Raw genomic sequence first — 13,592 nt, 5'->3', positions numbered from 1 at the left:
TTCTCATAAGAATACTACAAGACTTGCTGAAGTTTGAGAAATTAGAAATCTTAGGGTATTTATACATTCTTTTTTTTTCTTGAGTGCAAACACGAGTGACCTTTCATATTCTAAGAGAGTAAACACGTGAGGGAGTGCTTGTAAGGTCAATTTTTACTTTGTGTTCGTTTTTGCAGCATGGCAAATGAAGGTAACATATCGGATGGTAGGATGAGAAAAGCCTAACAAAGAGCTATGAAGCAAATGATTCGTACCATGGAAGACATATCAAAACGAATGCATAGGTTGTAGATTTAAAACCAAGCGCAGGAGAGGATACCACCACCACCATCACGTGTTATGGATGACTATCTTTTATATCGAGAGAATGAATCTGAGGAAGGTTGGTCTGATCAACTAGAGGATGACCAAGTTACCTTGTTAGCCGTGCATAGAAGGGGAGATAGACGTCCTGGACATCGCTTGGATAGAGGGAGAGGTCGTGGAATACAACACAATTATCAGAGGAGAGCTCCGAGAGAAGAGGCTCAAGTTGATCGTAATCTAGGGAGCATCAAATTGAAGATTCAAAAGTTCTTTGGCAAGACTGATCCAGAAGAATATCTCCAATGGGAGAATGAGGTGGAGTCGGTATTTGTGTGCCATAATTTCAGTGAAGAAAAGAAGATACAACTATTTGTCGCTCGATTTAAGCAATATGCACAAACATGGTGGGATAAGCTAATGTCTCGTAGAAGAAGAAATCTTGAAGCACCAATTGTTTCCTGGTACGAGTTCAATGAGTCTTTGAAGGAGCGGTTTGTTCCAAAACATTTTGAAAGGGACATGGCACAAAAATTGCAAGCGTTGAGACAAGGAAACAAGTCAGTGGAGGACTATTACAAGGAGATAGACACTTTGATGGATCGAATTGATCTAGATGAGGACATGAAGCAACTCATGGCGCGATTTCTTAATGACCTAAACAAGGAGATTGCTGACAAGGTTGATCTACAACCTTACTTTGACATTGAGGAGATGTTGCATTTAGCAATCAAGATCGAGAGACAAATCCAACGGAAGTCCCAACGGTATTCTTCTAAACAATTTTCCAACTCTAGTGCTACATGGAAAAAGGATAGTAAGAATAGTGATGTTTATCCTGGAAATGGAGAGGAGAATGAGAAACCTAAGAGTAAAATTGAGAAAGGGGAGAGTTCAATGAAGGGGAAAGAGAAGGTAGATGAACATAAGGAGAGAACTAGGGATATTAAATGCTGGAAATGTCACGGGGTAGGGCATGTAAGTAGAGATTGTCCAAACAAAAGAACAATGATCATAAAAAATGGAGAGGTAGTAACTAAGGGTGAAGAAAGCGAAAATGAGGAGAGGAAGGGAGACATAGTTTATTCGGAGGAGTCTAGTGATGGTAGCTATGAAGAACCAGTAGTAGGGGATGTGCTTGTATCTAGAAGAGCTTTAAATACCCTAATTAAAGAGGACCTCGTCGAAGAGCAAAGGGAAACATTGTTTCATACCCGATGTCATGTGAATGGTAAGGCCTGTAGTGTGATGATTGATGGGGGAAGTTGTACTAATGTTGTGAATACATTACTTATCAAACGATTGGGATTGCCTACAACAGCACATCCTAGACCATACAAACTTCAATTGTTGAACAATTGTGGGGAAGTTAGAGTTAATAGACAATGCATTGTGCCATTTTCTATTGGAAGATATAAAGATGATGTTCTATGTGATGTTGCACCCATGCATGCTGGAGAAATTCTTTTGGAAAAACCATGGCAATTCGATAGAAAAACTGTGCATGATGGTTATCTTAATCACTACAAATTCACCAAGGATGGGCGAAAGATAATTCTTCTTCCTTTGTCAACCAAGGATGTATTTGAAGAGCAATGTAAGTTAGAGAAAATGAGAGTGGAGGCCGAGTAAATAGAGCAAGAGAGTAAAAATATTTTGAGTGAAAAGAGCAAGAGAGATAAGAATTTCAAAGAAAAAAATAGTGAGAAAAATAATTGTGGAAAAAAAGAAAGAAGTGGAGAGAGTGAGAAGGTGCTCAAAGAGAGAAAAGTAAGAAATGAAAGTTTGATAGCTAGAAACAGTGAGGTTAGGAAAGCTTTGTTTTCAACAAAACCGATCTTTGTACTTTTGTGCAAAGGACCTTGTTTTCTAACTTGTGACTTAGAAACTTCTTTGCCTAGTATTTTTCTGAGTTTGTTGCAGGAGTTCAAGGACATATTTCCTAAAGAACTACCAAGTGGATTGTCACCACTTAGGGGAATTGATGGCACTATAGATTTTCAAATGAGTGTGACAAATGTGTCTATGTTAAAACCATAGATCAAGATTGCGTCATTGTTTGTTTATATGTGGATGATATGATGTTAATGGGCACAACTAGAAGTGTCATTGATTCCATTAAAAGGATGTTGAATTCCAACTTTGATATGAAAGACTTTGGTCTTGCTAATGTTATCCTTTGAATTAAAATAACGAGAAATCCAAGTGGATATATACTTTCTCAATCTCATTACATAGAGAAAGTGTTGAGAAAATTTGGTTATTTTGAGGGTAAGTCGATAATTACTCCATTTGATCCAAATTGTAAGTTGAAGAAGAAGAATAATCAAGGTGTATCTTCTCTAGAATACTCTAGGGTTGTGGGTAGTTTAATGTACATAATGAATTTTACAAGACCTGATATTGCCTATTCAATAAGAAGATTGGCAAGATACACTAGCAATCCTGGGCATGATCATTGGAATGCATTAGTTAGAGTTTTAAAATACTTGAAGTACACTTTAGATTATGGATTGCATTATATGAAATATCCATCTATACTGGAAGGATTTAGTGATGCTAACTGGATCTCTGATAGCATGGAGACTAAATCAACCAGTGGATATATATTTACCTTAGGTGGAACAACTGTGTCATGGAAATCTTCAAAACAAACGTGTATAGCACGATCTACTATGGAATCAGAGTTTATAGCTCTTGATAAAGCTGGTGAAGAAGCATAATGGCTTAGAAACTTTCTTGAAGATGTTCCGTTGTGGCCAAAGCCTGTAAGTTCATATGTATTTATTGTGACAACTTAGCAGCCTTAATGAGAGCTAAGAATAATGTCTACAATGGGAAGACACGACACATAAGACGCAGGTATAATTCTATCAAGCAATTGCTCTCTAATGGAATAATTTCCATTGATTATGTGAAATCAAAAGAAAATATTACAGATCATTTGACGAAAGGATTGTCAAGAGAGCAAGTTGCATATACATCGAGAGAAATGGGGCTAAAGCCTATGAAATGAAATATCTGGTGGTAACCTAACCTAGTTGACTGGAGATCCCAAGATCTAGGTTCAATAGGCAAACTAGCTGGATAATTGATAGTTGACACACTAAGAAACTTATGGTTTCATCCCATTTCTATGATGTTATGTGTGTGATCTGTTGATGTTAAGGTCATATTGATATCTTGATTACAAGAGGAGTAGTGGAAGAATTTAATCAATATCACCTATGTGAGAGTAGAATTGAGTCGGTTCTATGAGAACTTTTCAAATAGCTTATCTTCTCTAAAGCTCTCATGAATTCAGGATCTTGTCCAGGACCAAAATGGACACAACCGTATAGAACTCAAAGATACAAGATAAGTTATGTGTGATATTTGTTGTCTCAATTTATCATGAGAATGATAGTTCCAGAGCTAGTTCTCACTATTTCTTCGATAAATTCGATAAATATTCACTTAGGAAGATTCAAGTCCAAAAGACACCTTTCCTGATTCATAACTTATCTATTTACTCTCAACGTTTTGGTCGTATATTTTTTTTTTTTTTTTTTGCAAAGGACCTTGGTCGTGTTTTGTATGTCTCACTTTATTTCATATGGGGGATTTTTGGATTTTAAGAGGTGAAAGAAAGTGAAAGTTAAAGAAATTTATTCACATATACGTTGTGAATATGTTTATTTCTTTAGTGGTTTTCTTTCTTTATTTATTAAACTTGAAGTTATTTATTTAAATGAAAAAATTGTTTCTTTATTCTGTTAAGATTATAAAGTTGCACATTTGTAACTTTGTATGTGTTAAGTTACATATGTAACATATGTGTTAAAGATACTTGTGAGATGTTACATATTTTGACAGCTATATATAGTTGTTGTGTTCCTTCATTTTGAGATATCCAAACATACCACAATTGAGTATTCTCCTCCTCTCACAAGAATTATCTCTTCTTTTGTGTTGTTCATCTTGTTTATATTGAGAGCAAGTGTCTAAGAGTTTTGCCAGATCCGAGTAGTTCGAGGTTTCAGTTCTATCGGAGTTAGTCGTTGTATCCTGCTGAGACAATCGCTGTAGACTGCTAGCAACTTGTGCAGAGCGAATAATTGTCTTCAGGTCAGCGCTATTGTAGCGTGCATCGACTATATTTATCAAGTTTTGTGTTCATCAAATTGTCAAAGTGTATATTTTTTGTAGCTAGTTACGTTGTAATCTGTTTGCCAGTATCACACAGTTTATATATACAATGTATATTTACCGAACAATATTCTTAAATTAATTGGAAATGGTTTCAATTGATTTTTTTTAAGTTAAATAGCTTTTGAAATTTAAAGAATAAATTATCTCAGGACATGTATTTCTACTATGAAATTCATAAATGAAGTAGTAAACAAGGGACTAGAGTAGCATTATCTTTTTTATAAAGACAAATCTGATATGTTTTCTTGTAATAAACTTTTATATATATATATATAAAATAAAAATGGTGATTATGCATAAAACGGAACGGGGTCAAATCTAGTCAAGGTCGGACATGTATGACAAATGACTTGCTCTATCAAGGAATTACCTGAACAAGAGAGGCAAGCACTCCGATGCTCAAGTCAGTAACAGCTCAGACTTAATATCAAGTTCAATTTTGATACTTGTATGAAGAAATGGTGCCTCTATTTATAGGTTAGGGATCCGAAAGACCTTTCGATAGGCAGTTATGGATGTCGGACAGTAGGTCAAGCATACTTCAAATTGTGGATCAGACCCAGATGTTGGTACCTCTACGAGGTGGCTCTCTTACAGAATTTATTACCAAGCTGGTCACCTTAGAAAGGTCCGAGGTGATATGAATTTACGGACTTGTCCAGATGGCCCTTTATGTTTCCTCCACGTCGCGAGACGATTTTCTTCCCCAGACAAAGGGTGGTATTGATATCAAGTTTTTAGAAATTTTCCACAAACATATGTATGTTTTTTTCCTCAATTTTTAGTAATTTCGTTTCTGACACATAATTTCCCTTTATGTTAAGTTCTTTTTAAGTTTAGGAATTTTTCCAAATAAAGTCATAAAATTATAAATCATTATCTAAGCATAATGGAAAATTATATATAAAGAAGGAAAGCAATAATTGAGAGTATTTCTCAAAATAAATTAATATACATTTTAGTCTTTAGAATATAAATCATTTTTCTATTTTGTTCTTTATATTTTAAAAATATTTCACTTGGTTCTTAAAATTAGAAATTCTAGTTGATAGTTTACGTGGTTGAAATGGAATAAAGAATTTATAATGTGGTAAAAATATTATTTTGATAAGGTCTTCAGCTTATTGATTTCTTTGGATCAGTCTTCTTCATTGTTGAGTTTTTTGAATCCCCTCTTGGCTTGTTAATGTCTTTGGATAGACCCACCTCTTTACTTGTTGATATCTTTGGATTAGTTTTCTAACTTGATGATCTTTTTCGATTGACATCTTGGATTTGTTGATATCTTTAGATCGACCTTTTGGCTTGTTAATCTCTTTGACTCGATCTTCCAAGTTTGTTGAGTTCTTTAAATTGGTCCCTAGACTTGTTGATCTCTTTGGATCCGTTCGATCGATATCTTGAAGTCTTGTACACTTCATTTGTCTTCAACTTTTCTCCGAAGTGTTTAGATATTCAAAGTCTTATGGTCGTCAAAGTCTTTTGTAAAGTTTTCCATTTTCGAAGTCTTTGAAAGTCTTGTGGTACTTTAGAGAATGTTCAATTTGCTGGAGAGTTTTCTATGAATTCTGTGACTTCTGAACCCCTAAAATGAAGGATAGCATTTCTATTTAAGGGCAACCAGAGGAATAGCTAAATTAAATAGTTTGATTTAAAAAATGGCCAAAATAATCAGATATCATAAAAATAGCTAAAGAACAGTTAGAGCTGAACTACGTGATTTTATGTAGACAAATTTACCCTCCCCGTCAAAATAGGTAAATTTATCCTACCATTTCCCCTATAAATTCGTGATGAAACTACCCTTCAATAAATCTTAAATAACATATAGATTTCCAAATTTCTAAATTTGTAAGATAAATCTGTTGAATACTTTGAAATAAAAAAAAAAGATTGAATCAAAGTGTAAAATAGACTAAAAAAACGTAAAATCAAATTAGAAAAGTGAAAAAATAAAGATTGAAGCTGTAAAGTACTATTTTTAAAATTATAGATGTAGTAGTTGAAGATTAATACCATATTAGGATCCATTATGGAAGAGAAGACAACTCAAATGACTCATTCCCACTTTTGCCCTTTAACTCCTTCTCACACTTGTCCTAACTTTTCCTTCCTAAAATCAAATAAAATTTGATTCAATCAAGTCTCAAACCCCTCAAGCCTCGTGTGCCTCAAGCTTTCGGCGTACACAATCTTTGGCATCCCTATTCTCACTCTTGCTTATCCAACAAGGGTATTCATCGATCGATTTTGAATGTTGTTTAAATAAATGAGGTTTAAATAATTGACCGTTTGTTAGCAACCTCCAATATTCCAGGGATTTTGTTGGACATAACCTGTTTTTAGGACACCTTGTAGATATGGTCAGTTGGGAGATTATATTGAAAATATAGTTTAGATTAAATAATAAATAATAAAAATATTGTTAAAATTAGATTGTCAGGTAGTTTAGTTTGCAAAAAAAAAAATTAATAAATTTTCAATCTTAAATCTCATCTTAAATTTCAAATTTCAATAATATTAAACACGGACCTCAATTTTGATGTTTCAATAAATATCATTAGTACCTGGAATTTGTCAATTCCGATGTTTTTTAGCTTAATGTAACCACTTTATTGTTAAATATTTAAAATTTATTGTAAAAAAATCAAGAACATCCAATTAGATTCCCGTAGAACTACTCATTAGGAACTAATTAATTTTAACAATATTAGGAATACGCATTCTTATTTGTTGGTTCTATCAGACGAATTTTTGTTGGGGCTTGATTCCATGGTTGAATCTTGTGGAGTTTATTTTTTTCGTTAATAATCTAATTTTCTAAGAACTGTTTTTGCTGCAATAGGAAGATTCTTTGGAGTAATGTTTCAGTAACTCGATGACTAATTCTCATATATCAAGAATTAAAATGTAATTTCTTAGAATGTAATAATCGTGGCATATTAGTCATGAATGTTGATGGACAAGGATAACCCAATCAAAATGGTCATCTACTCTATAGAATCCTATATCTACCCCGTTGTATTGACGTCTCTTGCTTATTTTGTGAGATAACCTCTAATAGCCATATATTTACACATTCATCGTATCTCTCTTTAGGTAAATATTAATATATGTTTCCTTGATTGCTAATATGCATTTTTTATTTTGTTGGTTTTGGTTACCTTTTTGTCATATTTTATGCATTGATCTTTGTTCCGATTTAGTGATAAAGAAAGATTATGTGATGCAAAATATGACTATTTTCTGCAGATAGTTTTCAATCTATTTTCGGCGTCTGAACTTTCACTACCCCGTAGATGGTATTATATACGGGGTCAGTATCTACAACTATGCAGTAGTCGCTGCACCTAACATCCGCCAACAGGGATATGGCCCACGCCACGTCCCTATCTACTAACAGCCTCGTAATTATCAACTTGCCAATACCATTTCTGAAAAGTGAAAGACGTGTAATTTTTTTTCCTTCTAGAAAATGAAGATCTCTAGAGATACATTCACAGAGTTGTTGTAGGGTGAAATCGAATGGAATTGAAACGTCCCCGGTAATGAACCCTTGATAATTGTTGTGCTCCTCCCAACTAAAATCGTGGCTAACGATGATCGCATAATGTTCCTGCGTTGATTGATTTAATTCTTGAAAAAATGTAAAAATAATGGGTGGGGATTAATGATACGTTGTGTAAGAATATTAAAGAAACGTTGTATTTAAGGTTGCTGATTACAGTAGAATGTTCAAACCAATTAGTTAGGTTTGTTTAAAAAAATTAAACACATTTTAAACTTGTTTGAATCATATATGTAGATTTTGTGGAAATATTTTAGGAATTATATAGATTTTGTAGTTAAAGGTGGTTTCAATATTACCTATGATATAGATAGATTTTGTGGTTTAAATTTTGTGGAAAGATTTTAGGAATTATGTAGATTTTGTAGTTAAGGTGGTTTCAATATTAACTCCATAACATTGCTAGTTTAGGAGAGATTTAAGGAAATGTAGGAGGCATAAAACGTGGATGAGTAAAAGGGAGAAAGACTACAAGGGCAATATGGACATGAAATGTGTAGAGGGTTTCCCTTCTATTTATTGAGTTGGCCATTTTGCTTAACGATAACCTGTGAGTAGCCATTCCTGAGGATTTCCCTTCTATTTATTGAGTTTTCCATGAGTTTTACTCGATTGGGACTAGGGTGATTTTGGACCCAACTTTTGAGCTGGGTCATCGGTCCAATTTTCTTCCTTGAGCTTTAGTGGACCTGAGCTTGGGTAACTTTGCCCCAACCTTTGGACTTGGGCCATGTTCGCATTGTGAGCACAATTCTCTTTGGTGAATTTAGACTTATTGAAATATAGTTAAGACAATCGACTCATTATGCCGACTAATTTGAATTTTGGGCCAAATAACTTTTTATTGGGGTTTGGACTTATTTGAATCTTGAACCTAATTGTCATACGACTTAATTTGACCAAGCTAATCTTGCACTATTATAAAACTAGTCTTTTATGACCGTTAAAAGTGTCATCAACTTAATTCGTAACAGTTAATAAATTAACTAAATATAGCCTTAAAGAAAAACAATTGTCTTTCCATTTTAATTTAGGTCTTTCCATTTTAATTTAGGTTTTTTTTTTTGAGTAATGAGATACAAATAAAGTAACTAAAAATGTAAGCCAAACAAATAAATAAACTCAAAATTACTAGGTCCCTGAAAACTTATGACCCGTTTGATAACCATTTATGTTTTTAATTTATATGTTTTTGATTTTTAGTTTTCTGTTTTTAAAAAACAAAAACCATATATGTATGATAACTATTTTTGTTTTTTGTTTTTAAAAAACATAAAACTTTGGTAATCATTTTTAGTTTTCTGTTTTTAAAAAGTTAGAAAATTGAATATATATATTAGAGACAGAAAATTCCATGTAGAGTAGAGATGACAATAGTGTGAGGCGGGAGTGAGGATGTTTTCTCCCCCATTTTCTTGCTAGTGAAAAATTTTGGTTCCCGTCTCTATCTTGTTCTTTGATCCAAGAATTGAGATCCAGGTTAAAGAACCCTTATTTGGGGATGAGGATATTCGTGGGAAAATTACCTGTTTTATAATTAATTTTAATTTTTTTTATAATTTAGAAAATAAAAAAGTGTAATAAATATATATTAATTATTTTTAGAATTATTATTTACTGGTATAAATAATTAGTTTTAAAAAATATTTAATATTTTATTCACAATTAAATAAATATGTCAATAAAAATATATATTAATTATTTAAAAAATAGAATTGGGGATCAAACTGGGACATGCATTTCTTATTCTTCGAGCAGGAACGTTTGTCATCCCTAATGTAGAGACATGAAAATACAAGTTTAGAGAGATGTAAATAAACTTTTAAAAAAGAAATTTTAGAGTGATAAAGACAAATATTTGGAAAAAAAATTAGTGAAAAAAAGTTCAAAATAAAAAGAGAAAAATTTTAAAGAGGAAGAGTAAAGTTGTGAGGAAAAGATACCTTGAAGAAAAAAAGAAATTAGAAAGAAAAGGAAAAATTATAGTAAGAAAAAGTTTAGAGATAAAAACAAGATTTGAAATATATTTGTTAGAGAAAATAAATAAATACAAAAGAGAAATAGAAGTTATATGGAAAAAAAATTGAATGAGAAAAGAAGATATAATTTTATGAAGAAAAATACATTAGGAAGAGAAATGAAAGTTATAAAAAAGTTATAAAAGACTAAGTTTTAGAGAGAGAAAATTTCAAAAAAATATTAATTTTTTAGGAAGAGAAATGAAAGTGACCTATTGGAAAAAAAGAGAAAAAATAAAAATACATAGAAATAAAAAAAATGTGGATAGAGGTAGAAATAATGATAAATATTTAAAATATTAAAATTTGAGAGAGAGAAAAAAAATTTAGAGATATATTTATGATGAAAAAAATTTTATAAGGAGAACGAAATTTGTTAGAGATAAGTATGTCAAATAAAAAAATTGAGTATTAGAAAAAAAAGAGAGATTTTGAAAAATAGAAATTTGTTTTAAAACCTTGCTTTTTTCTGTTTTTAAATTTACGTACAATTTCAAAATGGTTTTTGAAAAACAAAAAAACAGAAAATTGAATTTGGTTATCAAATATCCTTGTTTTTCAAAAACTAAAAACAAAATACCAAAAATAGAAAACGAAATAGTTGTCAAATGGACCCTTAATTTTCCATGGTCACCGTTTTTCTTTTTTTCGTACAACATGTGGGGAGGAGTTTCAAACTTACAACCTTTTGATTGGAAGTAGGTATCAATTGTCGTTGAGTTATGTTTGATTCGTCTAGTTGTTTGTCACTTGATGAAAAAATCCCGTCCTCATTGGACGTGTTCGGGATGAGAGAAAGTTTCCACTAATTCCTTTTAGGTTGGGAGATGAATGAAATAATACATTCCCCACCCTGCTATTTTTAATTATTTAATTATTTATGTTTTATTAATTTTTATATATTAAATTAACAATAAAAACACTAAATATCTAAAAAAAATGAGTATTTTAAATGGTATATCAACCTAATTATAATTCAATTGATTAGACATATATTTTCGATTAAAGGGCCGAGTTTCGAATCCCCATTCCATACGTTATTGAGAACTCTAAAATAAATAAGAAAATAAGAAGTAAAAATACTAATTTTATAATAAGAATATAATTAAAAATAAAGTGATCAGCGAGATTTTTTCTCATAGAAAACTCAATTTCCATAATCACAGCATGCCAAATCAATCCAGATTTATTTAATAGACTTGTGGTATTAGCATCAGTTAATAATATTTACAATAGGTATAATATGCTTCAAAAAAGATTTCTAATATACATTCTTTTAAATTTAAATACTAAATAGGTAAGATGGGGACGAAATACGTTTCTTGTCTCTGTTTCTCGTTCCTCGCTCTGCTTCATCTTTTTTAATATATACATATACACACATTAAAGTAATTCTATTATTCTCTATACCCACCTGCCTAATATATAATTGGGAGAATTAGACCTTGTAAATCAGGTTTTATCTTTGAAATTAAAAGTAATTATATATACAAATTTTTTAGAAAAATTTTTATTGAAAAATAATTTTAAAAATTAAAAAAAAAGGAAATGGTGGAAAATTCTCCACCGATCCCCATGAATTCCCCATAGAGAATCCTTGCCCAGATTCCTGTGAAATTTCTGGGAAATTTTCGTAGGAACGAGGAATTAAATGGGTCATCCCCACCCATGAACATTCCTACTTCGACCTTAACGACTAATATTTAGGGGTCGTTTGTTTTTTGGGAATATAGATGCCCGGTATCTATAGATGCCTGAAATTTCAAATGCTTGGAATTTTAGATGTCTGTCATCTTCACGTAACCACGTTTGTTTCGTAGGTAAATTTATAAGGATATCCGGGAATCTTTGGATAGACACGTTTGTTTCGTGTTAAATTTATACAACATTCAAAAAATAGCCTTACGAATATTTATATTATTAATAAATTCATTTAATATAATAGATTTATTTGAAATAATTTTTTTATATGTTATTTTATAGAACAAATTAATTCATATTAACTTAATATATATTTCATTTTCAACTTTAATAGTTTTTCAAGAAGATAATTATATAATTTATGCTATCTTGGGTGAAATTTATTTATCCTATCATTACATTATATTTTCTAGAAGGAAAAATATCATAGGTATATTGGTCATAAAAAAATGTTGCTTTAAAATTATATATTTATGATAATAAATATTATTAATAATATAATTTCTTCAAAATATTAAAAATAAACAGAGATATTATATAATTTAATTATAATTTATTTTACATGTAAATCTAAGGTAGAAATATATTTAATAGCATAAAGTTTTTATTAGTCTCGAGTACATTAATTTATTTTAATTATAAATTTAAAATATTGAAATAAAAAGGTAAAATATTAAAAATTAAAAAAAATTGATGAAAGAAAATATATGGAGAAAAATGAAGGGGAAAAATGTAAAAAGTGGATGCCCTCAACACGGGAATCTTGGATACCCATGTTTCAAAACACATCCAAAACCAGTAACATGTCTCCCGTATGGGCATCTTAGGATACCTAGGCATCTCGAGATTCTGGGGTATCTTACATTCGCCTAAAACAAATGTGCAAATCCAGATGCCCGTCCAACGAGAATCTCGTATTCTCATAAAAAAAACGGCCCTAGGATAATTTAGGCGGTTATTTAAGCATTTTCTTCCACAGATATCTCCTTTGCCTACGGAAACTCCATTCCAAGGCTGGCATCCTTAAGAGTCTTTCACCAAAGTTGTGTCTATAAAACAACTTAACTTTAGCTTCATCAAATGTGTTAGAGGTGGAATCATACCTCTCAACGGACCGTCTCACCTTCGAACACGTGTTCAAGTCATAGTTTGATAGATTAAGTACAAGAAAAGTCACTCTTGACTGATTCCACGAAAGCTCGACTCAACATGCACCAACTTGAACACACTAATACCATCGTGCTAAAATCTACTAAATACTAAATATGAAGTGTCAGAATGCCATGAAATGCTTCCCAAAGCTCCCCTATAAACGACGAAGTCTATTCTCCACAAAGGTACGCAATCTCTATGCAACCTAACTAAGTTAGGCTCGACACCAGCTCAAACTAAATCCCAACTTAAGTTTTAGAGTGTAAATGACCGAGTACTACACTAATGCAAGATTCTATTTGCAAGTCATCACCTCGACTAATTGGACATCTACCTCAAATCAAATCAGAAGTCGACTCGTCATGATCTCATCTAGAATCCTACATCACCAAGATATAATAGGCAAACATGTTACATTGCCCTTACAATCATCCTAGATCAACTCTTGGCTCGTGTATGAATTACATTTACACATTCACATATATATTTATTTTTTTGACATAAGGACCTACACACACATATATAATACATTTAGTTTAGGGCGTAATTTATAATTTAACCATAGAGTTGGAGTGGAGGATGATTAAAATAGAAGCTATTTCTGGATGTCATTTTACCAAACTAACCCTACGTCCGAACGTTAAAACTATCCGCTCCGT

At 31.7% G+C, this 13,592-nt stretch overlaps 1 protein-coding gene across 1 annotated transcript; it reads left to right on the top strand.

Annotated features, from left to right (window-relative positions):
• The first annotated feature begins 339 nt into the window (after positions 1 to 339).
• On the top strand, positions 340 to 1,935 carry LOC111020057 (uncharacterized). Its single transcript, XM_022296617.1, has one exon. It carries the CDS (start codon positions 340 to 342, stop codon positions 1,933 to 1,935), a length of 1,596 nt encoding a protein of 531 aa, XP_022152309.1.
• The last annotated feature ends 11,657 nt before the right edge of the window (positions 1,936 to 13,592 follow it).

Source organism: Momordica charantia, assembly GCF_013281855.1.
Source record: "Momordica charantia cultivar OHB3-1 chromosome 4 unlocalized genomic scaffold, Mcharantia_2.0 BLBB01000004.1, whole genome shotgun sequence".
In the NCBI taxonomy this organism is placed as follows: domain Eukaryota; kingdom Viridiplantae; phylum Streptophyta; class Magnoliopsida; order Cucurbitales; family Cucurbitaceae; genus Momordica; species Momordica charantia.
Note: the sequence above shows the minus strand (reverse complement) of the source record. Positions and strands in the feature narration are given on the sequence as shown.